Source organism: Aspergillus welwitschiae (assembly GCF_003344945.1).
Source record: "Aspergillus welwitschiae strain CBS 139.54b unplaced genomic scaffold BDQ94scaffold_5, whole genome shotgun sequence".
NCBI lineage: Eukaryota > Fungi > Ascomycota > Eurotiomycetes > Eurotiales > Aspergillaceae > Aspergillus > Aspergillus welwitschiae.
Genome location: NW_020798699.1, coordinates 812,748 through 833,867, shown reverse-complemented (window position 1 = coordinate 833,867; position 21,120 = coordinate 812,748). Strand labels below are relative to the sequence as shown.

At 49.5% G+C, this 21,120-nt stretch overlaps 7 protein-coding genes across 7 annotated transcripts; 5 read left to right on the top strand and 2 right to left on the bottom strand.

Moving 5' to 3' along the window:
* Window positions 1–195: 195 nt before the first annotated feature.
* BDQ94DRAFT_167194 (uncharacterized protein) lies at window positions 196–1,332 on the top strand (the record flags this gene model as incomplete). Its single annotated transcript, XM_026770746.1, has 3 exons — window positions 196–789; window positions 842–1,204; window positions 1,255–1,332. The coding sequence occupies 3 exons, from the start codon at window positions 196–198 to the stop codon at window positions 1,330–1,332; spliced, it is 1,035 nt and encodes a 344-aa protein (XP_026630144.1).
* Window positions 1,333–1,374: 42 nt separating this feature from the next.
* On the bottom strand, window positions 1,375–6,185 carry BDQ94DRAFT_167193 (uncharacterized protein; the record flags this gene model as incomplete). Its single annotated transcript, XM_026770745.1, has 9 exons — window positions 1,375–2,214; window positions 2,265–3,975; window positions 4,033–4,635; window positions 4,697–4,721; window positions 4,777–4,974; window positions 5,030–5,143; window positions 5,196–5,336; window positions 5,396–5,609; window positions 5,667–6,185. 9 exons carry the CDS (start codon window positions 6,183–6,185, stop codon window positions 1,375–1,377), a joined length of 4,365 nt encoding a protein of 1,454 aa, XP_026630143.1.
* A 3,362-nt stretch (window positions 6,186–9,547) lies between these two features.
* BDQ94DRAFT_137520 (ceramidase) lies at window positions 9,548–11,010 on the top strand. The gene is made up of 7 exons (XM_026765071.1): window positions 9,548–9,645; window positions 9,691–9,703; window positions 9,769–9,829; window positions 9,879–10,022; window positions 10,085–10,369; window positions 10,426–10,543; window positions 10,613–11,010. Exons 1-7 carry the CDS (start codon window positions 9,599–9,601, stop codon window positions 10,794–10,796), a joined length of 852 nt encoding a protein of 283 aa, XP_026630142.1. The 5' UTR covers window positions 9,548–9,598; the 3' UTR covers window positions 10,797–11,010.
* Window positions 11,011–11,153: 143 nt separating this feature from the next.
* BDQ94DRAFT_137518 (cobalamin-independent methionine synthase II family protein) lies at window positions 11,154–12,733 on the top strand. The gene is made up of 2 exons (XM_026765070.1): window positions 11,154–11,488; window positions 11,557–12,733. Exons 1-2 carry the CDS (start codon window positions 11,230–11,232, stop codon window positions 12,522–12,524), a joined length of 1,227 nt encoding a protein of 408 aa, XP_026630141.1. The 5' UTR covers window positions 11,154–11,229; the 3' UTR covers window positions 12,525–12,733.
* A 152-nt stretch (window positions 12,734–12,885) lies between these two features.
* Window positions 12,886–13,338, bottom strand: BDQ94DRAFT_167190 (uncharacterized protein; the record flags this gene model as incomplete). Its single annotated transcript, XM_026770744.1, has 1 exon — window positions 12,886–13,338. One exon carries the CDS (start codon window positions 13,336–13,338, stop codon window positions 12,886–12,888), a length of 453 nt encoding a protein of 150 aa, XP_026630140.1.
* Window positions 13,339–14,794: 1,456 nt separating this feature from the next.
* Window positions 14,795–16,777, top strand: BDQ94DRAFT_183972 (cytochrome P450). The gene is made up of 2 exons (XM_026774535.1): window positions 14,795–15,097; window positions 15,181–16,777. The coding sequence occupies exons 1-2, from the start codon at window positions 14,841–14,843 to the stop codon at window positions 16,553–16,555; spliced, it is 1,632 nt and encodes a 543-aa protein (XP_026630139.1). The 5' UTR covers window positions 14,795–14,840; the 3' UTR covers window positions 16,556–16,777.
* A 616-nt stretch (window positions 16,778–17,393) lies between these two features.
* BDQ94DRAFT_167188 (uncharacterized protein) lies at window positions 17,394–20,937 on the top strand (the record flags this gene model as incomplete). The annotated part of the gene is made up of 6 exons (XM_026770743.1): window positions 17,394–17,570; window positions 17,665–19,358; window positions 19,576–20,022; window positions 20,091–20,186; window positions 20,245–20,490; window positions 20,550–20,937. The coding sequence occupies 6 exons, from the start codon at window positions 17,394–17,396 to the stop codon at window positions 20,935–20,937; spliced, it is 3,048 nt and encodes a 1,015-aa protein (XP_026630138.1).
* Window positions 20,938–21,120: the final 183 nt, after the last annotated feature.

Here is a 21,120-nt window from a genome sequence, read left to right as displayed (position 1 = left end):
TGACTCGCAGGCCCATCGCTTCCTGCGGCATCTGCGGCGCTGACATGCACGAATCCACCACGGGCCCCATCTTCTCCCCTCTACCCCTCAACCCCTCCACCAGCACCACTCTCCCCATAACACTATGACCCGAAATCTCCAACATCATTAACAACAACCCCATCTTGCATATCAAACAACGCATGCATCACCATAATGCCCCCCACCAAAACCCTCCTCATCATCGGCATAACCGGCAACCAAGGCCACTCCATTGCCTCCCGCTTCCTGCACGACCCAACCTACCACATCATCGGCCTAACCCGCAACCCAACCTCGCCCATCGCCCAATCTCTCTCTGCGCAAGGCATCGAGATCCTCCCCGCCGATCTCAACGACCCCACCACGCTCATACCCGCCTTTCGCGGCGCGAACCTCATCTTCAGTGTAACAAACTACTGGGAGCCGTTCTTCCGCGCAGACTGTCGCAAACAGGCTGCGGAGCGGGGTATCTCATGCCGACGGTACGCGTACGAGGTGGAGTTGCAGCAGGGGAAGAATATTGCTGATGCGGCTGCCGCGACGGTGGACTCGTTGGATGAGAATGGGTTTGTGGTGTCGACGTTGAGTCATGCGGCGGTGTGTAGTGGGGGACGCTTTGGGGAGTTGTACCATTTTGATGCGAAGGCGGAGGTGTTTCCGAATTATGTGAGGGAAAGGTATCCCAAGTTGGCCGGGAAGATGTCGTGTGTGCAGACGGGGTATTTTATGACGAGTTATAGGTTGGTTCCAGGGGCTTACTTTAGGAAGGTGAGTTTGAGGGATTTGGTTGGGGGTTGTGTGACTGATTTGTTGTGTTTAGAAGACGACGGAGGAAGGGGAGGTGTCGTTTGAGATGACTTTTACGACTGCGCCTGATGCAAAGGTTCCTCATTTGGATGTTAACGCTGACTTGGGAAACTTTGTCTACGCGGTTTCGAAGATGCCACCTGGGAAGAGCTATATGGCTTGTGGGTCGTATTGTAGCTGGGCAGAGTATATGAGAATCTGGGGGAGAGTGAATTCGGTTCCAGCATCTTATCGGCAAATTACACTTGAGGAACTGATTGAGCAGACTCCTGATCCGGAGTTTGGGCGAGAGGTGGGCGATATGTTTACTTATTCGACAGATCCGGGGTATGACGGCGGTGACAAGGAACTGTTGACGGCAGAGCACATACGCAATGTGAGTACCATGTGATGATTTGTTAAAGAATCCACAGCTGATATTTACAGGCTGGAATTGAGTGTCCAATGACCAACTTGGAGGAGTGGATGCAAAAGGAGGATTGGTCGTCTGTCTTAAATAGTTGATAGGCTCTGACTGGTAGATGTCGCTGTCCAAGTCTTGCTGCCTTACGACCGAGGTTCGGCCGATATAATATGAGGGAGTCTTCCCGATTGCGAACGACCAGTTGACTCTTGCACTCGAGTAGGCAGAGATTGTGCCACTGCATTTCTTATTTCATCCCTGATAAGTGCAGAGAGGCTCACTTGCACGTCATTGACCAAGCGAGTGTGCATTGAATCGAGCTGGCCTGATAGGCTTGATTGCGCATTGGTATAAACGGAATTTTGCAGTTGCTTAGCAACATCTGATAATATGTCGTTCTTGTGACTGGTCTCTCTGCTGGACATCTCAACCAACGTCAGGTCCTTCCAGCAAGCAGAGCCAATATCGCTAATACGTGGAACGCGTATTGTGCTCAAATATCTGACGGTCCGTTGAAGTACAATAGATTCATGGTTCCAATTTTTAATCGTGGCAAGGCGCATCACAGCGGAGTAAACTTCAAACGTGAGGTCTTCCACTTTGACTCTGGTGAGATATGGTACTTCGCGGCCATCATTTATAAGTCTGTGATACTGTGTGCACTTGCTGCCGAGCTGAATCAGATCCTTGACAAGGGAAAGAAGATCAGCTGTCGCCAGATACTCAGGCCTTAGACCAACGCGCTGTGATCCAGATTTCGATTCAGGTAGTTTCTCATCGTCATAGCTTCCGCGCTGCACATCAAGGTCCATGGCAACAAGATCACTGAGATCTGAAGAACTCAGCCCTTTGGTTGCATTCTTTGGCAGGCCAACGAGGAAAGCTTGAGGTATCTGAGGAGACTCATTGACGGAGGACTTCTGTGGCGATTGCGACTCCTCCAGAAGATTTCTCATACATCCAAATATCAATGTTCCTATGTTCTGCTATGAGTTAGTAGATAATTGAAGCAGAAATAGGAATGTTCACCTACCTCAATGATGTAGTTGAGCCCAGCCCAGAACAACGCCTTGTACAGGAAGTCTTCACTTTCTAGTTCATGTTTGTCCATACGAATTCCGCTTATGTATCTCTTGATGTCTTCCAGTTGTTCAACAAATGGAACAGAAAATTGGTAATCTGCAGCCAGATTGGCCTGGCAATTCTCCAGATTCCAGAGACAGGGAAGCCGTCTCCATTTGTCCAATGCGGTAGCTAGCAGCTTCTGGCGCTGCGAAAGCTCCTTTGTGATGGACTTCTGTGGCAGGAACAACTTCCTATAGGCCGCCACAGTAGAACTGTCAATCTTCTCCATTCTCCTGTATGCTGTAGTCCAGGCCCTCTGAATTTGGTGTTTGTCCTTTGCTCCGCCCGCTTTGAGAGCTGCAATAATACTTTTGGAGACAGGTCTTGCGTTCCACGCAGCCTGGAGCGCTGTTCCGAGTCTACCAACAACCTTATTGGGACTGGCACCATGCTCAAGCAGCATTTGCACTGTTGACTCTTGACCAGCTGCTGACGCTGCCACTAGGGCGGTTCCAAAGAATCCTGCTATATGGTCGACTGCGATTCCCCCGGAACAGTTTCCCGCCTTTGGCCCACCTACAAGCAGCAGGCTGACAATAGAATTATTTCCATAGTATGCTGCTACATGGAGAGGATTGCCTAACGTTCCATCTTCAGTTCCGGTTACTTTCGCTTTGGAGTTAAGTAGCATCTCAGTTATCGAATGATGTCCTTGAGCGGAAGCCACATATAGTGCGGTTCCATGGGGACCTTTCTCGGCGTTCACGTTGACATGCTTCAATAAGTCCGCGACGATCTGCTTATAGCCACGATAAACTGCCACTTGTAGTATTGTCTCGCCGTCAGCATTGCGTGTGTTCAAGTCCTTAGGATCAGTTTGAATCAATTCCTCGACGACCGGCCCGAGATTGAGCTTAAGTGCGTAGTGTATCCGAGAGCCACGCCTTTGTCTTCGACTCTCGGCTTGGGCCCCATCCTTGCCGGTCATAGATTGATCTCCAGGCTCAAGCCAGTCCAGCCAATTATCGAATTGTTCAGACCGGAATAGCCCACGGATCCTCCCTTGAAGCAAGGCACGCTCATTGGCCATACCGTCAGCTTTCTCGAATAACTGGTAATGTTGAAACCAGTACTCGGCAGCATAACTTCTGAGGGTCAGTTCGAATCTGTTCTCACTGGCTGTGTCCCCAGCTTTCAGCGATTGCAAAAGGACATCAAGACAGCGTTGGGTAATTTCGAAATGAGCCTGTTCCTCGGAACAAAGGAACTGCGATAAAAGGCTGTGTTGACCTAGGCGAACCTGTGTCTCCAGATACTCTTTCGCAGAGAGATGGGCGAACCGAAGAACTCTGTCGCACTTCTTGCTCTTGCGATTAATGGTTAAGGTTTGCGTAGACTGGGTCACCCACCGGCCTGTACAGATCTCGTAAACTGCATCAGCGTCATGAAGGCCAACTGCAGAGGCAATTTCCTCTTGAGTAAGCGGCCGTAGTTGTCTCAGAAGCCATATGAACATCGATCTTAAAAACTTTCCATCAATTGCGTTCACAGAGCTCAAATGCTTCTCATAAATGGCTACCATGCTGATCGGAACTTCGTTCAGTTTTGCCTCAATTTTCTTAGGGTCCTTTCGACACTCGCGTATTTCCTGAACCAACGATGTAGCCCAGAGAAAGTTCCTACTATTTGTTAGCCATAGCATGGATAGTAATTGTGGTGGACTGGTGTGACTGTACTTTTTAGCTCCTTCTGTAAGTCGTGTCCGAATACGTGTCTTTAGGGAAACAGGGAGATCGCTGATGCCATCACCGTGCTGCATTGTCGTGTCAATATAATTGCGAATATCAATTTCGAGCCCTTCCGCGACGTCAGTTTCCACAAGTATGTCTTTCAAATGTCCGCGAAGGCATTCTCGTATATCTTCTTCATTCTTGCTGACCAGGAGAATGTGTAGATTCGAAAGTCCCGACTGAGCCAATCGTTTGATGAGTTCGAGAAGTTTGTGACGTTCTCGATCTTGTGATTCTTTCGGAACCTCGTCAAGACCATCTAGGACTATGAAGACGTCCTTCTGTAGCTCAAGCACTGACAAGATGCTGTGCAGGTACTCGATGAGTGTCTTGGTGTCTGGATAGCGTGCGAACTTCCGGTCCTCGACTAAGGCACTAGATATCTCTTCTGGGAAGCCCCCAAGGCTACTTCCCAGCTGTCGTAAGACAAACCGCAACAACAAGTCGATGCATGTAGTGTCTGTCTCATCGAAACGAAAGTACCACCGCAATAGTACCCTGTTTTTGTCTTTCTTGAACAACGTTTCGAGTTGGTTGATGATGGTCGAACTGTAGGGAATTAGCGGGCTTAGAAGTAATCAGAGGGCACTGGGCTGGCGTTTTCGCATACCATAACGACGACTTTCCACATCCAGCTATCTATCCTGTTAGTGTATGCGATATTATTTCTGGCTTTTTGAGGTTCCATACATTCACCATGCAGCCAAAGTAAGGATTGTGGATTATCCACCCAGCTTGTATATTCTCGACGCTCAAGCAACCACCTCCCTGCTACCTCAGCAGCATCGCTGGATACAATGGCAGACCTTAGCCTTCTATGCTTGCCATCGCTGGCCGCAGCTAGATTGCTGGGGAATAGCCATTCAAGTAGCTGTGTTTGAATTTCCGCTTCAAAATCTCAGCTTATGGTTCTTGTCACCAGAAAACAGACACCGTGACGTACCTGAAAGCGTCTTATCAATCTTCACAATCCCCTTCATGATCAGAGATGTACTCTTGGAAACGTCCCCTAGAATAGTCTGGATCTTCTTGACTTGCTTCATCTCCTCCTCTTGGGCTATTAACATGTCAGCACAAAGAGCAACTCCCATGAGAAATCAGTAATCGACTTACTTCGAACATGGATTGCTGCTGCTCAGCCATCAGTTGCCGAAACCAATTTTCCACCATCTCGTCGCTTCCCTGAATGGCGTTCTGCAAGTCTTTCAGCGGCTCCTGAGTTAGCGATTTGAAACTTTGAATAATCCGATCTGACCAGGATATGATTAGTCTTGGCATTTTTGATGATGCGAGATATATCCTTAAATACCCAATCTTTTCGATGTGACCGACTGCTTCACTTTTGCGGCATACTGTAGGACACATATATACACATTCACGATGGCGTTCCCTAATTCGGTCGCGTTGGCAACCTGGACTCGGTGATAATGAGCTTCGATGCGAGAGTATCGAGCCAGGAGTACGGCAAGGTATTCGGAGGCTTCCCAGATGCGCTGCATCCGTTCCTGGTTATTTTGGATAAGCTGCAAAGCTTTAGCCATACATCAATCTTTTGAGATATCAGTTCAATAGTCACAAACCGTCAGACCGAAGGAAACCACAGCCCATGCGATAGACGCATAGCCTGTCGGGTCGAATTTGACGACCACATCGCCGAGCGCTTGAACCGTCATGATCGATTTCAAGATAGAACTTGCACGATCATACGCGTTCCCCTTCGATTTTGACGGCCATCGCTCCTGATGAAGGCGTAGTTTGCTTTTAGTCAGTTCCATAACACCCTCTACATATTCCTTGGGCAATTTTCCTATCCGATTGATGTTCCTATTTTGCCACTTTTGAGTCAGACGCTTCCTATTCGCGTCGCCCACATCGACGGACGTCCAGGCTTCTTCCCATAAATTTCGTACAGGCTCGACCACGGCAGGCTTTGGTTTTGCTGCTGCTGCGCCATTGGACTTTCCCTGGATTGGCTTCGGCTTTGTAGGTTTCGTAGTTGGCGGTTTCTTGGCCTTGGTGGTTGTGCCCAGCTTGGCCTTTACCTTCACCGGCGACGGTTTCTTGGGCGGGGGTGGAGTGTCATTTTGTGGTTTGACCATTTGGCTTATTGAATCGGTTTAGGATTCTGCGAGAGTAAATGTGTGATACTAAGGGAAGAATTATCGTGAGTGAAGCTATCATGATGGAAGATCGCGTTCTTGCGGGAGATTTGTACCCCGCGCGAGGCTCTGCAGAGGTCAAGCTGATGGGGCTCGGTCTGTTTCATAGTGGGAAGAGCTAATGCCGTTGCAGGATGAGGGGACAAAAACGAGTATCATGATTGGATGAATAGTATGCGTTGTCAGCTAGCTAGCCAGCGAAATACGAGGTGCCCGCTTGGCCTGCAGTGACGCCTGCAAGCTGCGGGTGACACTAGAGAAGATGTAGATATTTGTGGGAAGTCAAGTGCAGAACGACTGTCACGCGGATTAAGGATGCGAGGGAATATGGGAAGCCTAGAATAGTGCCTGGAAATTACGGCAGGCGTGAAAGCGGCTCTAACCGCCAACCTTATCCTCTGAAAGACACAGGAATCACACTCGTCTTCCATGGACTGAAAGTACCGAGAATACTGGGAATTGAGGTTACTTGGATTATGCAGTAAAGAGTGACGAAGTGGCTATCGTTGCAAGAATATTATCAGTCGTGTATCAATCTGTTCGTCAATGCAAGAGAACACCCGAGATACGCATCCATCAGTTCAACATAATATGGCAGCTTCTTTCCACTCAGATACTTCCCCACATAAATCACCCACTTGTTTTGAGAAGCTGAAATGAATATTTTGGCTCACTGATCCTCCCGTGGTTCCACAAACCACGGCAAGGTGACATCCATAGTACGACGAAACTCCTCAGCCACATCTCCCTCCAACCCCCAAGCGGAGATCACCTCCTCCCCAAGCCTATATTCCCACTGCGTGTTGATCCTTAAACGGGCAGTCCTGGCGTTCTTATCCCGGCTGAATTTCAAAGACTCACGACTCTCTTCTCCCGTACGAAAGTTAAGAAGCGAGACACACACTATCTAGTCGCGGCATTTGCCGCGCTGCCTGGCCTATGGCCTGATAGAGTACACTCATGTTGGCGCTTTTTATGTATTCCCGCCGGTTGGAAAAACCGTCTATTGCCAACAATAGATCTTCTCGTGTCAGCGGAGGATCAAGACAAAGTAACGGCGACCCTGTGCTTGTTGAGTTAGCCAAAACACATGATGAAAGTATATAGCTAGTTCGAAAAAGGAATGATATTGCAGTTTGAAAGATTGAGACCAAGCGCAGAGATACTTACCATCTATGTCGTATGGAGGCATATTGAGTACTTGAAGCTGTTCGAGATTCGGCCAATATGAAGCATTGGTGCTGCTTTCCGCTGATGGCCAGAAAAGAGCCTTGCTGATCCGCATATGACTCAAGGTGAGTGCCCGTAGCCGCATGCTCAAGGTATGTAGTCCGATTGACAGAAGATCCAACCCATTATGATCCAAGTAGGTCAGTCGACGGCGGTATACTTCGTCTTCATGTAGCCGACGGGACCATTCTCGGCCGCCTTCTACGGAAAGATCAAGGCTCTCCACAGATTGTGGTACATGGTGAATGAAATCAATCATTTCTAAGTGCAAAAGCACGTCGGTCAGCTCACAGCAATCTCTAAAGCTAATAGAAGAAAGTAAGGTCATACCTTGTCTTAGCAAGAGACGAATTTCACCTAGATAATCAGATATGTATATCAAATCATGCACTGATCCATGCCTCACATTGGGGAGATATTTAAATATCAGCCGAAAGGATGACAGCAATACAGCATCTGCCCACGTCCCTAGCAAATCAATCGATCTGACGCATGAAGGACTAGGAAAGTCTTCAAGGTGCTTTTCTGTTAGACAAGCTGGAAGTGCCTTGGAATGACTGAACATAGTCTCCCTCAACGATGAATCTTGTGGGATACTGGGTCTGAAAGCCTTATATTCAGGACTACGGTGGTAGAGGACCAGCTCGAGACCTGGATTTCGCTTTCCCCAAATATGCAATACCAGAAACAAGTGGCGGAGCTCATTGTGGTACTGATTATCATACCATTCAAATATTGGATGATTGGAGTTTGTGTGAAATATAGGATCAGTCTTATCGGGTAAGACAATACACGGTTGCCAGGAAAAATGTCGAATATAACCTACCCTGGCACACCGGTAGTCATCGCCTGTAGTATATCTGAAAAGATGGAACACCTGCATGGGACCCAGGAGGCAAATCCTTTTCCAGATAAAGGGTTCCACACTCCCCTGCTATTGACGGGAAATAACAGAGTATTGGGCAAGGTTCGATGGTTCCCAAACTCGTATCAGACCCCACAAGGGGTCTGGATTAGGGTCCCAGTTTGAATGACCTTCGTCTGCATTAATCATTTCGCGCAAAAAATGAACGATAATACTGATTATCTCGCTGGGAAGTGGCTTCATGGTTATGAGTGATAGTGGCGTCAGGTGGAATCGAGACTTGCTGGCTCAACAAAAGCCTAGCATTTAAAGGCCTATAGATTGTGCTCAGGTAGAGTTAGGAAAATGAACTTTTCTATGTGAGGGAATGCAAGTGGAGTAAACGACATTAAATATACTGTTGTATGGGAGCTGACTCTTATTTCGCTACGACCGTTGGATCAAGTATTACTCACATTCTGTCTCTTTGTCCCAGGGGGATATAGGTAACTTCCACATTACACAAGGACCTAATATGTATATGGAACGCACCACCTATTTTTCTTTTCAGTACCAGGAATGAGCATTTAACATACCTGCGAGTAATTAGTTCAAACACAATTAGTTCGAATCATGTAGATATCTGGAATTTTCCGATGAAAGGGTAAAAAGTATCGTCACTAAAAGTGAAGGATACCAAGATCTCCATCGGTTTTGCCACCTGTCGACTCGAAGCTGCTCACTTCTCTGAATATCCCACAATTACTATTACCTGCTGCATTGCATATCTACGTTTTGTCGGGCCGTCGGCGGAGCGTATGAAGGGACCACTCAGCTCACGTAAGACAGGCTCACTAGTCTATTCATCGATTAATCTACTAATCCCTCTCAAGGCTAGTTACAGTAAAGCCACTGTTTATTTTGAAAGCGTGATGTGTAGATGGCAGGATTTTGATCAAACATGGAATACATGTGCTATCAAAAGTCCCTGTATTTCTATTGAGCGAGAATTTAGCAAGAGCCACAATAGCGCAATCGAAATAGCAATGAGACTGAGGCTGGAATAGCAAGTGGCCCGACTCATCGAAGCGCTATCCGGCTCCTACGGCGGGTCCATAATCCTTCGAACAAGGATTGTAGCTGACAGCTTGCAGGACACATAAGCCACTTTGTTGATGCCTAACCCTTAGAAATGAATTGAAATCACGTATAAACCATAACCCCCAACCTCCGATATTTGTTGCTTCCTAATTACTATACTTGCCAAAAGTTCCTTACTATGGCCTCGGAAAGTCCCTTTTGGGGCCCATCTACTTCGCATGCCAAGTTAGTATAAATGTCATGAACCAAGTGCAAGCTAACGTTTCAAAGTTTCTGCGAGGAGGTAAATCGCTGTATTTCAAAGCAAAGAAAATTTATACGTCAGAGCTTTTAACAGGAACAACACAGGACTACGTGGTCACCAGATACATTGCCGAGTTTATCAACACCCTGACCAATCTCGTGTACAGTATGTCGCGAACCGCCGCTTCTACAAATGAATCTAATAAACAACCCAGTATTCTACGCAATATACGGAATTCGCCATCTGCATCGACAATCGAATAAGGATGTCTTCCGCGCCCTTCCCTACTGGGGCTTGATGGGTGTGGGTATCGCCTCTGCAGCTTTCCACATGAACCTCAAGTACCATACCCAGATGAGTAAGTATCGATTTTCTGCTTCACTTTTGGAATGGGATCGCTGCTGAAACAAGCTAAAACAGTGGACGATGTATCCATGCTCCTCGCCACAACCCCGGTGCTCCACCGCGTCATGACCGTGAACACCAGTCGCAGAACCTCGACTATTTTGGCAATTCTGCTGAGCGCAGCTCTTCTGGGACTCGTTGTAGTCCACGTACTGACAGACGAGCTCATCTTACATTCCGTCACTTTCGTAGTCAGCGTGACGATCATTGGAGTCCGTACGATGCAGCTAATCACTACCCGTACGCCAAAGAATTCTCTCGCTCGGCGGCAGATCTGGGGTATGGTGAGATTTGGAGCTGGTAAGTCGAAGTGCCCACCTATCCTTCCCATGTCTTCAGAACACTGACTGCAAAAGCTATCTTTGAGCTGGGATTCCTCGTCTGGCTAGTTGATGGGTGGGTATGTGGATGGTTGAGAAGCTCGCGGGCAGCTATTGGTCTACCGTGGGCGTTTCTACTGGAACTACATGGATGGTGTGTAGCATTTTGCTTTATCCGTCCTGATTCTTCTAAAACTCCGAGCTAATTATGGATATTAAACAGGTGGCACATCTGCACCGGAGTTGGAGCCTACATATTCATCGCGGTCATTGATCACTTGGTGTCTGGGGAAGATGTTGAGGCCATTGAGTACTCATTTGCTTGGCCTGCACCATGGGCTTCTCGTTCTTTCTTTGCGGGAAAAGGTTCAGCAGTGGGTGTCAGGTCGGAGTTAAAGACAGAGTGAGGCGAGGGCTCTATATGGAGGGTTTGAGGCGGGAGACGAAGGGACCGAGCATCAGATATGCTCCTAAGCCAAGCTTTAAGCTCAAACTCTTCAACCACTCAAGCTATGACGGTTTCCATGTATAAGAACATTCTGTACAGTCATAGCAATGATTGATGAATCCGAAATAGGAGATAAGCTCGCACCGGAATGATATCCAGCCAATGAAGAAGCCAGACTTAGTCACACGCGGCCCACCCCTTCCAATCGGCAATGCGGCATTGAGTCAGTTGTATGCGATCGGATCCCCGCCATGCACCCCGCCGGCAATTTGCATTGCCGGGGCGCCCCGCCTTCTGGTCTCAAAAGCCTCGAACTCCTGCCAGCCAAAAATTTTCATACTCATTTCCAGAAGTAATTTGGACATATTTGAAGAAAACAAAACTTAGACGCAATGGCCAACCAGCTGCATAGTGCCCCGCCCTTCCGGGCCGAACATATGGGTTCCTTGCTCCGTCCCGAGAGCCTGCTTGCCGTGCGCGAGAAGATTCGCGATACCGGCATCTCTGAGGAGGCTGCTGGTCTGCACGCCGTTGAGAAAGAGACCGTTCGTGATGTGGTTAAGCTCCAGCGGGATCTGGGTTACAAGGCTGTTACTTCTGGTGAATTTAACCGGACTCGTTTCTGGGGACAGATGTGGGATGAGTTCGAGGGTATGGTTCATCGTTCTGATTTTACTTCCGGTGCATTGTTGGGAGCATATGACTTACTGTTGAGGCAGGCACAATCCGTCTTCAGGATGCTGAAGCCTCCATGTTCAGACTCTACCACCCCGACGTGGTTAGTCTGATTGAGAAGGACCGCAAGGTCATGCCCGGTGACTCGGTGATCGCTGGAACCAAGCTTTCCTGGAACCCTGAGAAGTCGGTGTCAAACTTACATGAACTGAAGCTGGTTCAACAGGCCTTGCCTGAGAGTGAATGGCACACCATCAAGCTGACCATGATCACTCCCGCCTGGTTCCACATGCGCTACAAGCAGGGTAAGGCTTACACTCCCGAGGCCTATGCCAACGACGAGGAGTACTTCCAGGACGTCGCAAAGGTGTACCAGGCTGAGCTTGATGCCCTGTACAAGGCTGGTCTGAGAAACGTCCAGTTCGATGACCCGGGCATGGCGTACTTCTGCTCCAAGGCCTTCCGCCAGGGCTGGGAAGAAGACAAGGATAACATTGGCACCGTTGAGGATCTGCTTGATGCCTACATCAAGCTGTACAACGACTCTCTGAGCAAGATTCCTGCTGACATGCACACGGGTATTCACCTTTGCCGTGGTAACTTCATCGGAGGCAGACACTTCGCGGAGGGATCCTATGACATCATCGCCAAGAAGCTATTCGAGAACCTGAACGTGAACACATTCTACCTTGAGTATGACACCGAGCGTGCAGGTGGCTTTGAGCCCCTCAAGTTCTTGCCCAAGAACAAGAACGTTGTTGTCGGTGTCATCAGCACCAAGCTTCGCGAGCTGGAGGACAAGGAGGCGATGAAGGAGCGGATCTACAAGGCCGCCGACTTCGTCAGCGCCGGTAGTGGTGAGACTCGTGAGGAGGCCCTGAAGCGTATCTGCGTCAGCCCTCAGTGCGGTTTCAGTACTCACGAGAGCGGATACCCCCTCAGCTTGGAGGATGAGAAGAAGAAGCTGGGTCTGACCAGACAGATCGCCGATGAGATCTGGGGACAGCCCTGAGCTTCTACAGATGTGACTGAGACGGGCGGGGTCTTCTGGCCTTCCACCAGAGAAGAAATCGTGATGATGTGAAATGAGTTATGTATTCAAACAGACGTGTCAAATCAGCATGTGAAACGATGATGTACATATGGGAGTGGTGAGGGGAGCATCGGTAGGCGTAATTCGATGGAATTAGGTTGAGAAACGCCCATGTGCTGTATTCCAAGACAAGTAGTCTTGTTATTGTCCCTACGAATACAATCCTTGTACCGACTGTTCGAACTTCTCTCCGTATCCTTCAATTTATAGCATGAACGCACGTTACCAAGCAGAACAGATACTAAACAATCACTCTACGGCATGACAGAAATGCGTCTATCTACAGAAATATCTCCTCAACATATCTCCCGCGCGGAAGGTTGCGCTTCCACTCTGCCACATCCGTTACGTCAGTCTTGCCATCGAGCCTATCCCGTTCCAGCAACGCAGGACCTAACACTTCGAAGACCGAGTTCGACATCTTCTTGCCTCCACAGACCCTAACAACGCCGCCACTGGCCCATAGTGAAACCACGTGATCGAGAAATTTCGCTATCGCAGAGTCGATGTACCTGAAATCTGCACCCCTTACACGACTATACGCTCGATGGATACTGACCACACCCTCCTTTTCATACCCATCCATCTCGTCTCGATACATATCATCTAGATCTCTTCCGCGACATCCATAGAAGAGCAGCGCAGGACCAACCTTCTTGCCCGCCAATTGTCGGAACCTGCGCTCCTGGATGAATCCCCTGAAGGGAGCTAAGCCTGTCCCAGCAGCTACCATGACCAAGGGTCTAGAGTTATCAGAAGGGAGACGAAAGTCCGCTGTACAAGGGTGTAGTGCTATGTAGAGGGTCGCATGATGGCGTAAAGAGGCTAAGTAATTCGATGCGATTCCCTGTACTGCGCTAGCTTCCCCACCATGTACAGCGGATCCCACGACAGTATAGGTTAGCGTTCCATATCCTGGCTTTTCGTTTGGAGAGGACGAGAAGGAATAGGCCCGTGGCCGCATAGGTGTGAGAAGAGATAGAAAGAGCCCAATGGAAGGATTAATCGTCGGGAAACATTCCAGAAGATCCAAGATGGAGACATATTTATCTTGTATCTCGACTTTAAAGAGATCACCGGCCAAGTCTCTCAGTATTGCTTGAGTGCAACTATCAGGGGTGGCATCGGCCAAGGCAAGGATGCCTTTTAGACTGGCAACTGTCAGGGTTCACGCCGCCCGGCTTCACTAGCGCTCTGATTCTCTATTCCTTGCTCTTCTTACTTGCAGGTATTATCGCCGGTCCACTATCCCTACCCATACTTGGAACTGTCTAGAACTAATCGCGTTGATTGACCCCAAAATGGGAAGGAAAAGAGTACAACCGCGGCGCCCCCAACCCAACACCACCCACTTGGCAGGAAAACACTTCCTTGCCCGAGCCAGTTGGCTCTTTTTCTTCTCCTAGGACTGACATTAGCACCAAGAAACTGCTCGGGTGGTATTGAGTTGAGGATCTGATTCAATATTCTGTCACTGAATCGCCTCAGAGATATAGTTCTGCGGGGCTAAGTAGTTGGTATGCATTATGTAGCCACCAGAGGATGCCTTCCAATTCCACTCAACGGCTTGCGATTGATCTATACTTGCTGGAGAAGCCCCAGCGATGCGCGTATCATTGTATGCAATGCAGGTAACTCCATCACAGTGTGGCTGGCCTTGTGATAAGCTTACCACTAAGTATTTACCGCGCCTGGCATCCCTGAAGCCTAGTGGAATACAAACTTATTGTACGAAGTTCTTGGTCTTGCAGGCTAATATCATAGGCCAACAAACGTCAGTCCCCATGCATGTCGTATTATAAGTACCCAGTTGTTATTATTTCAACACTGAATGCATACGTCTGCATGTTGACAGCGTGCTCCATTTATCCTAGCTATAAGGACCTGGCCGGTGTACTACTGGCTGGTAGTCTTCCATATTATCCCAAAATTGATGACTGGCCTTGGGCACTGCATGTTTAACAGCTTTAACTAACTCTGCTCATGATAATATGAGCCAACCCATCCTGTTGCAATCCCGGCGCGCATAGAGAGTAGAAGTACTACTACTTATAGTACTAGCGATGCAAGCGACGGAGGGATCGGCGCTACGGAGCGGGAATACCTCCGTCCTCTCCAAGGCACTTTTGTACCGAGGACACAACACCGAACGACGCGTCGTTTCTCTCTCATTATCCAACCGCCCGATAGAAGAATATCTCTCTTCGTGAGTTAGTGTGGTCACCCAAGCAGACCATGTCCGGAATCGTATCGGGAGGAGCTACGCTTCTTACAGCCATCCTTTCATATGACTCCCCAAAAATCTCCTTAGGCACTATATGGTTCCAAATTCCGCTGCTCTTGCTGCTTACCTGGGTGACATGGAGGCGGCTTGTGTGGCCCAATTTCTTTTCTCCGCTACGATATCTACCATCGCCTCACAACGGGGGCTGGGGAATGAACCAACGTCTCCGAGTTTATACCGAGCCCCGCGGAATACCTCAATGTGACTGGTAATATAACCCCTTCGTCCTCTTCCCACCCCGCACTTTCTAGCTGCATCCTGGTTTGTGCTAATCTCTAACAAGTTGTGCAGGGTCAATAGCATTCCGAACAATGGTTTGATACGGTACAGGACCTTACTCAACTCCGACCGGCTGTTGGTGACTTCGCCCGAGGCACTAGCGGAGGTTCTGACGACCAAATGCTACGACTTCAAGAAGCCCAAATGGCTTGCTAACGAACTGAAAAAGGTACTCGGTGTGGGGCTCTTGTTGGCGGAAGGAGACGAGCATCGAGCCCAAAGGAAGATCCTTGCGCCCGCTTTCTCTTTTCGTCACATCAAAAACTTGTATGGGGTGTTCTGGGATAAATCATGCGAGGTGGTCACTGCCATGACCGACCAGCTGTCTTGCAAAGAAGGGCCGAATACCTACGGTCCGCGTGAGAGCTCCATTGTGAATACTGGCGTTCTTGATATTGCGGAGTGGTCCCATCGAGCAACTCTTGACATGATTGGGATCGCAGGTATGGGCCGAGATTTCGGAGCAGTTCACAACCCCAACGCGGACCTGGTCCGGGCTTATGCATTAGTCTTTCAGCCTTCCAAGCAAGATATTATGCTGGCTGTGTTACGGCTCCTTCTACCCAATTGGATGGTTGATTGGCTACCACTGAGGCGCAACGAGGAGATCCGTTGTGCGGTCCAGAGAATCCGCGGAGAGTGCGCCGACCTGATCCGCCAGAAATCCAAGCATCAACGCAAATATCACACCTCACAGCATCGAGATATACTCGACGTTGCACTCTCGTATGGAGGGTTTAGCGACACTCTTCACATTGATCAGCTGATGACCTTCTTGGCTGCGGGGCACGAAACCACTGCGACGGCCATAACCTGGGCTGTGTACTTGCTTTGTGTCCACCCCGAGGTGCAGACAGCCCTCCGGAGCGAAATACGCGAGAAACTCCCTACCCCCGAGGACTCTGGGAGCAACCTCACCAGCGACAATATTGATACAATGACCTACTTGAATGCTGTGTGTGATGAGGTCCTTCGCTACGCTGCTCCGGTGCCTCTTACGTTTCGCGAAGCGGTCATTGATACGAATATCCTAGGCCAGCCAGTCCCAAAGGGAACCAAAATTATACTGGTTCCTCGGGCTACCAATCGGGATGCCAATCTCTGGGGCCCAGACGCGCAGCAGTTCAATCCCGACCGATGGTTAGAAGCTGGTATCAGAAGCAATTACGCTACATTAACCTTTCTCCATGGTCCTCGAAGCTGTATCGGGCGATCTTTCGCAAAGGCTGAGTTTGCCATCTTGCTGGCTGCCTTAGTGGGACGGTTCAAATTCCAATTGGAGGATGACCAGCTTCTGGACGAGAAACGCATGAAGGTCACCCGCACAGTAACTGCCAGGCCGGCCAATGGGCTCCTTGTCAAAGTCACCTCTCTGGCAGGCTGGTAGTAGCGACATGGCTAATGGACGATTGCGGTAAATGCATTGTCGGGATGGGTTAAGTGCTTACGCACGCACAACACCCTTCTTGGACTGGCCACCCCTGCTTGTCTCATACTAGTGCTTACAGAAGGGTGGATAGCGCTGCCGTTCAGAAACAGATAGCCTTGTACGATTATCCTTATTGGTGGGTGGCATGCTAGCTGCGGATCAGGAAGGCTTGACCCGACGCACACAGTATTACTACTAATGGTGCTTTGTACTAATTTCTCCTTTCTACCTTGCCATGATAGGTGGTGCCTGGCTCCTCCTTTGATCCGAATGCTGGCCCCACTCCTTCTGGACTGGTCTTTCCCCAAAAACAGAACGGGGGTGTCTGTTCAAGATCAGCCCGTCAAACGACCGATCACAACCGGTATCTACGGAATAGCCAAGTACCCCAGTAGTTGTTCCTTACTAGTTGGTTGACGAGGCGGCTTACACTCATCACTGGTTGACACCACTGGCTGGCTACGTAAGTTCATGCTTGTTAGCTACTTAGTGCGTGTTTGCGAGATACAACGGAACAAGCGGCATCCAGCCCATCCATCGTCGGTTGTTCTCCCTGGTCGCAGCAACAACTGCTGCCTATGATGCCATGCCACGCTTTGAGTGTCATGGTGACCGTCTCGCATGTTGAGCTAGTAGGGAGTACAACCTCTCCCACTCCATCGCCTCAGGCTGGATAGTACTGCACCGCAGAAGCGACTGTAGAGACCAGGCAGGGTCTGTGTTCTGAGGCATACCTCTCGATTTTCTTCCTGTCCCATTGCCTTGGCCATTGCAGGGCAATCAGCCTCTCAGTGTCATGGAATTCTCGCGGTGTGTTGACGACTCCTCTTTCGGGCCGGTAGTTAATCGATGTCGAGATAATTTTGATTTCACGCTGAAGTTTGAACTGCTGTTCTTCTCCATCATTCCTGCGTCGATTTTCATAGGTCTTTCAATCCCACGACTTGCTTACCTGGCCCCGAAGCGTGTCCTGGTAACAGGAAGCTGGTTTCTTGTCATCAAGCTGATCAGTGCCCAATCTACCGGCTTGCCGTATTCTCTAATGTTCACAAATCTCATGTGCACAGGCTGTCATCGTCTCATACGTCGCTCTTCATGTTTCCCTTCTGATTTTCAGCATCGACTTGGGTCGCTCTCGGCTGTCAAGTCTCTTCATCTCGTCAGAGGCCCTCACCCTGGGTGCCGCTGCCTGCATCGCCACCCTTTCCTATCTCGAGCACTACCGATCGCCGCGCCCTTCCATCCTACTGAACGCGTATCTCTGCATTTGCATTCTCCTGCACATCGCACAATGTCGAACATTGTGGCTCTCTGCTTCATCGAAGCAAGATGCCATCTTCACCAAGATATTCACTGTAGCGGTCTCGATAGAAGCTGTCATGGTTGTCCTAGAATCCCGTCAGAAGACCCGCTGGCTGGCAAAAGATACCAAAGGATGCGGACCTGAGGAGACCAGTGGGCTCTACAGTCTCAGCACGTTTACGTGGCTCAACCAATTGTTCTGGGCTGGCTACATGAAAGTGCTTGGTCTTGACGATCTCTTACCACTAGATAAGGAAATGGATGTGAGACGTCTGCACGCGCGGTTTATGAAGCACGCAGGAGAGACGTTGCACGGTCAAAAGCATGGCCTGGTAATCGTCTTAACAAAGACCTTACTAGTTCCCCTCCTCCTCCCGATTGGGCCCAGACTTGCAGTGACGGGGTTTACCTTTTGCCAGGCCTTCCTTATCCAGTCAGTTCTCCACTTTCTCGAGGACAGGCCAGAAGAATCCCAAAACCTAGGGTATGGACTCATCGGTGCTACAATCTTAATATATTCTGGGATAGCGATAGCCACATCCTGGTATTGGTACTGCCACGAGCGATGTCTCTACATGGCGCGCGCCTGTCTCGGCTCGGCTATCTTTCAGAAGACGACAGAATCTCGGTTAGAAGTGGCTGGACAGTCGAGTGCAATCACTCTCATGAGTACAGACATTGAACGGATTCTCAAGGGTTTCCTAAACCTCCATGAGTTCTGGGCCAACCTGGTTGAAGTGGCACTCGCCAGCTGGTTGCTTCAGCGAGAACTAGGAGTTGCATTCATCGCCCCAATCTGTCTTGTTGTTGTCTCGGTCGTATCTATTACCTTCCTTAGACGGTTCATAGGAGGTCGTCAAAGAGCATGGATGGAGCAAATTCAAAAGCGCGTGGCGCTCACAGCAACGGTAATCGCATCTATGAGGCACCTAAAGATCGCCGGGCTCGTCGATCCTGTAGAAGCTGCGGTTCAAAAACTGCGCCTTCACGAACTACACGTTGGCAGGGGATTTAGGCGGCTTCAAATCGGGGCGTTATTCCTCGCTTTCTTGCCCAACCTTCTTGCTCCTCCCATAACTCTAGCTGCTACCGGGCTTAATCTAAGCACTCTTACGATTTTCACGTCCATCGCCTATCTCACGCTTTTGACAATCCCGTTAAGTGATGTCTTCCGATCGGTGGCACCGCTCATGTCGGCACTGACCTGCCTTGGGCGTATTCAGGCTTTCCTAGAAGACAAATCACACCTCGACTTGCGGATATTGACTAAGAGGCCTGATCTTGCAAAGCCTGCTAGCCCGGCATCGCCAAGTGGCCCCATTCTTGAAATCATAGATGGCGAGTTCGGGTGGCAGGAGGACCAGGAAAGCACGGTTAAGAATATCAACATGAGGGTCCATCGAGCCAGTCTCACCGTGGTTGTCGGACCGGTCGCCTCCAGATGTTGCTGTGGTCATCGGTATGGCATGTATCCTGGCGGTTACATCGCCATACATAATAATTTCATACCCCTTCGTCGCCATGGTACTCTATATGGTGCAACGTTTCTATTTGAGCACCTCACGCCAAATTCGTCTATTGGATCTCGAGGCTAAGAGTCCACTTTAGTACGTATTTTCTCCCAACCCCGTTCAAATTAAGGGATACTGATCATCTGCCGATTTCTTCGCTATCAGTGCGCATTTCCTTGACACCGGTAGGGGTATTGCAACCATACGCGCATTTGGGTGGACGGATGAGCAGATCCGAATCAACCAGGAGCTATTGAACACTTCGCAACGCCCTACCTATCTTCTTGCGATGATACAGCGCTGGTTGTTGTTTATCCTTAACATTTTTGTTCTAGTATTCGCAGTTCTCGCCGTTGCACTCTCAACCCAATTGCATGATAACACAGGATTCACAGGGTCGGGCTTGCTCACACTCATGCAGCTCGGGCAATTCATGACCTCGATGGTTCAATGCTATGCGAAGTTGGAGACGTCCATGGGGGCTGTGAGTCGGCTCAAGGCATTTCGCGACAATACACCGTCCGAGATCATGGACACTGACAACATTACACCATCACCATCTTGGCCCTCTAAGGGTCGAGTTGAGGTGCATGGAGTATCTGCTTCTTACCAGTAGGTCCTTGGTCAATAATGAAAAATAGTTTAGTACTCTTGAACAAACTGACTTATGCTTTGCGCAGGACTTCTGAGAGCGCGCCGCATAACCTAGCCTTGCATGAGCTTAACCTTGCTATTGAGCCGGGAGAAAGAGTGGCTATATGTGGCCGTACTGGAAGGTGTGCACCGAGACGAATGGACTTCAGATAATTGTACGCTAACATGGGATGAATATAGCGGCAAGTCATCAATCCTTCTTCTTCTTCTCCGCTTGCTGGACCCCCTTCCATCTTCGGCGCAGAACATCACCATCGACGGCGTACCGTTGCACCAGGTCGATCGCTCAATTCTCCGCCAGCGTATCATTGCCATACCTCAGGACGTGATATTCCTTCCCGACGGTACCTCTTTCAAAGAAAATCTCGATCCCTTCGGCCTGTGCTCGGAGGTCGAATGTCAGTCCATCCTACAGGATCTTGACTTGTGGTCCTGGTTGAAAAACAGGGCGGCCTGCAGGCGGGACTAACTCCCACTAATCTCAGCCAGGGTCAGAAGCAACTGTTCAGCATTGCTCGTGCGGTCTTGAGGAGGCGGGCGCGCTCACGGCAGCAGGCTGAAATGGGTCTGCACACAACCGTGCGCAAATCTGGAGTTCGAGAGTCAGGAGGGGGGATACTGCTGCTTGATGAAGTGAGCTCTAGTGTTGATATGGAGACGGACCGGGCATTGCGGAAGGTGATTGATAGGGAATTTGCCGGATATACCATTATCATGATCTCACATCGTCTGGAGGTCGTCTTGGACTTTGACCGCGTCCTTGTGCTGGACTCCAGCCATCTAGTTGAGGAAGGGAAGCCGAAAGACCTGGCTCGAAAGGAAAATAGCCGCTTTCGTGAGCTATTGGTGGCAGCCAGTCAGGATGGCGTGTGATATATTTTCAACCTGGGCCTTGAAAGTGGCTTCATGCATGGTAGGCATCCAAGTAGCTTCAGACTATGTAGTGGGAAGCAAGCTAGCTAGTTGTATGGTTAGACCAAAGCCGTGGTCAACTCACGGAGGACACTTCCATACCGGTCCGCCTTACGTAGCATTTATTTAGCTGAGGGGCATCCC

Excerpts from the sequence above, each read along its gene's own strand:
- BDQ94DRAFT_137520 (XM_026765071.1), top strand. The coding sequence starts at position 9,599 with ATGGCCTCGGAAAGTCCCTTTTGGGGCCCATCTACTTCGCATGCCAA. Across the intron at positions 9,830-9,878 it reads CCTGACCAATCTCGTGTACA|TATTCTACGCAATATACGGA; the intron begins GTATGTCGCGAA and ends TAAACAACCCAG. Across the intron at positions 10,370-10,425 it reads TATGGTGAGATTTGGAGCTG|CTATCTTTGAGCTGGGATTC; the intron begins GTAAGTCGAAGT and ends TGACTGCAAAAG.
- BDQ94DRAFT_137518 (XM_026765070.1), top strand. The coding sequence starts at position 11,230 with ATGGCCAACCAGCTGCATAGTGCCCCGCCCTTCCGGGCCGAACATATG. Across the intron at positions 11,489-11,556 it reads GATGTGGGATGAGTTCGAGG|GCACAATCCGTCTTCAGGAT; the intron begins GTATGGTTCATC and ends CTGTTGAGGCAG.
- BDQ94DRAFT_183972 (XM_026774535.1), top strand. The coding sequence starts at position 14,841 with ATGTCCGGAATCGTATCGGGAGGAGCTACGCTTCTTACAGCCATCCTT. Across the intron at positions 15,098-15,180 it reads GGAATACCTCAATGTGACTG|GGTCAATAGCATTCCGAACA; the intron begins GTAATATAACCC and ends CAAGTTGTGCAG.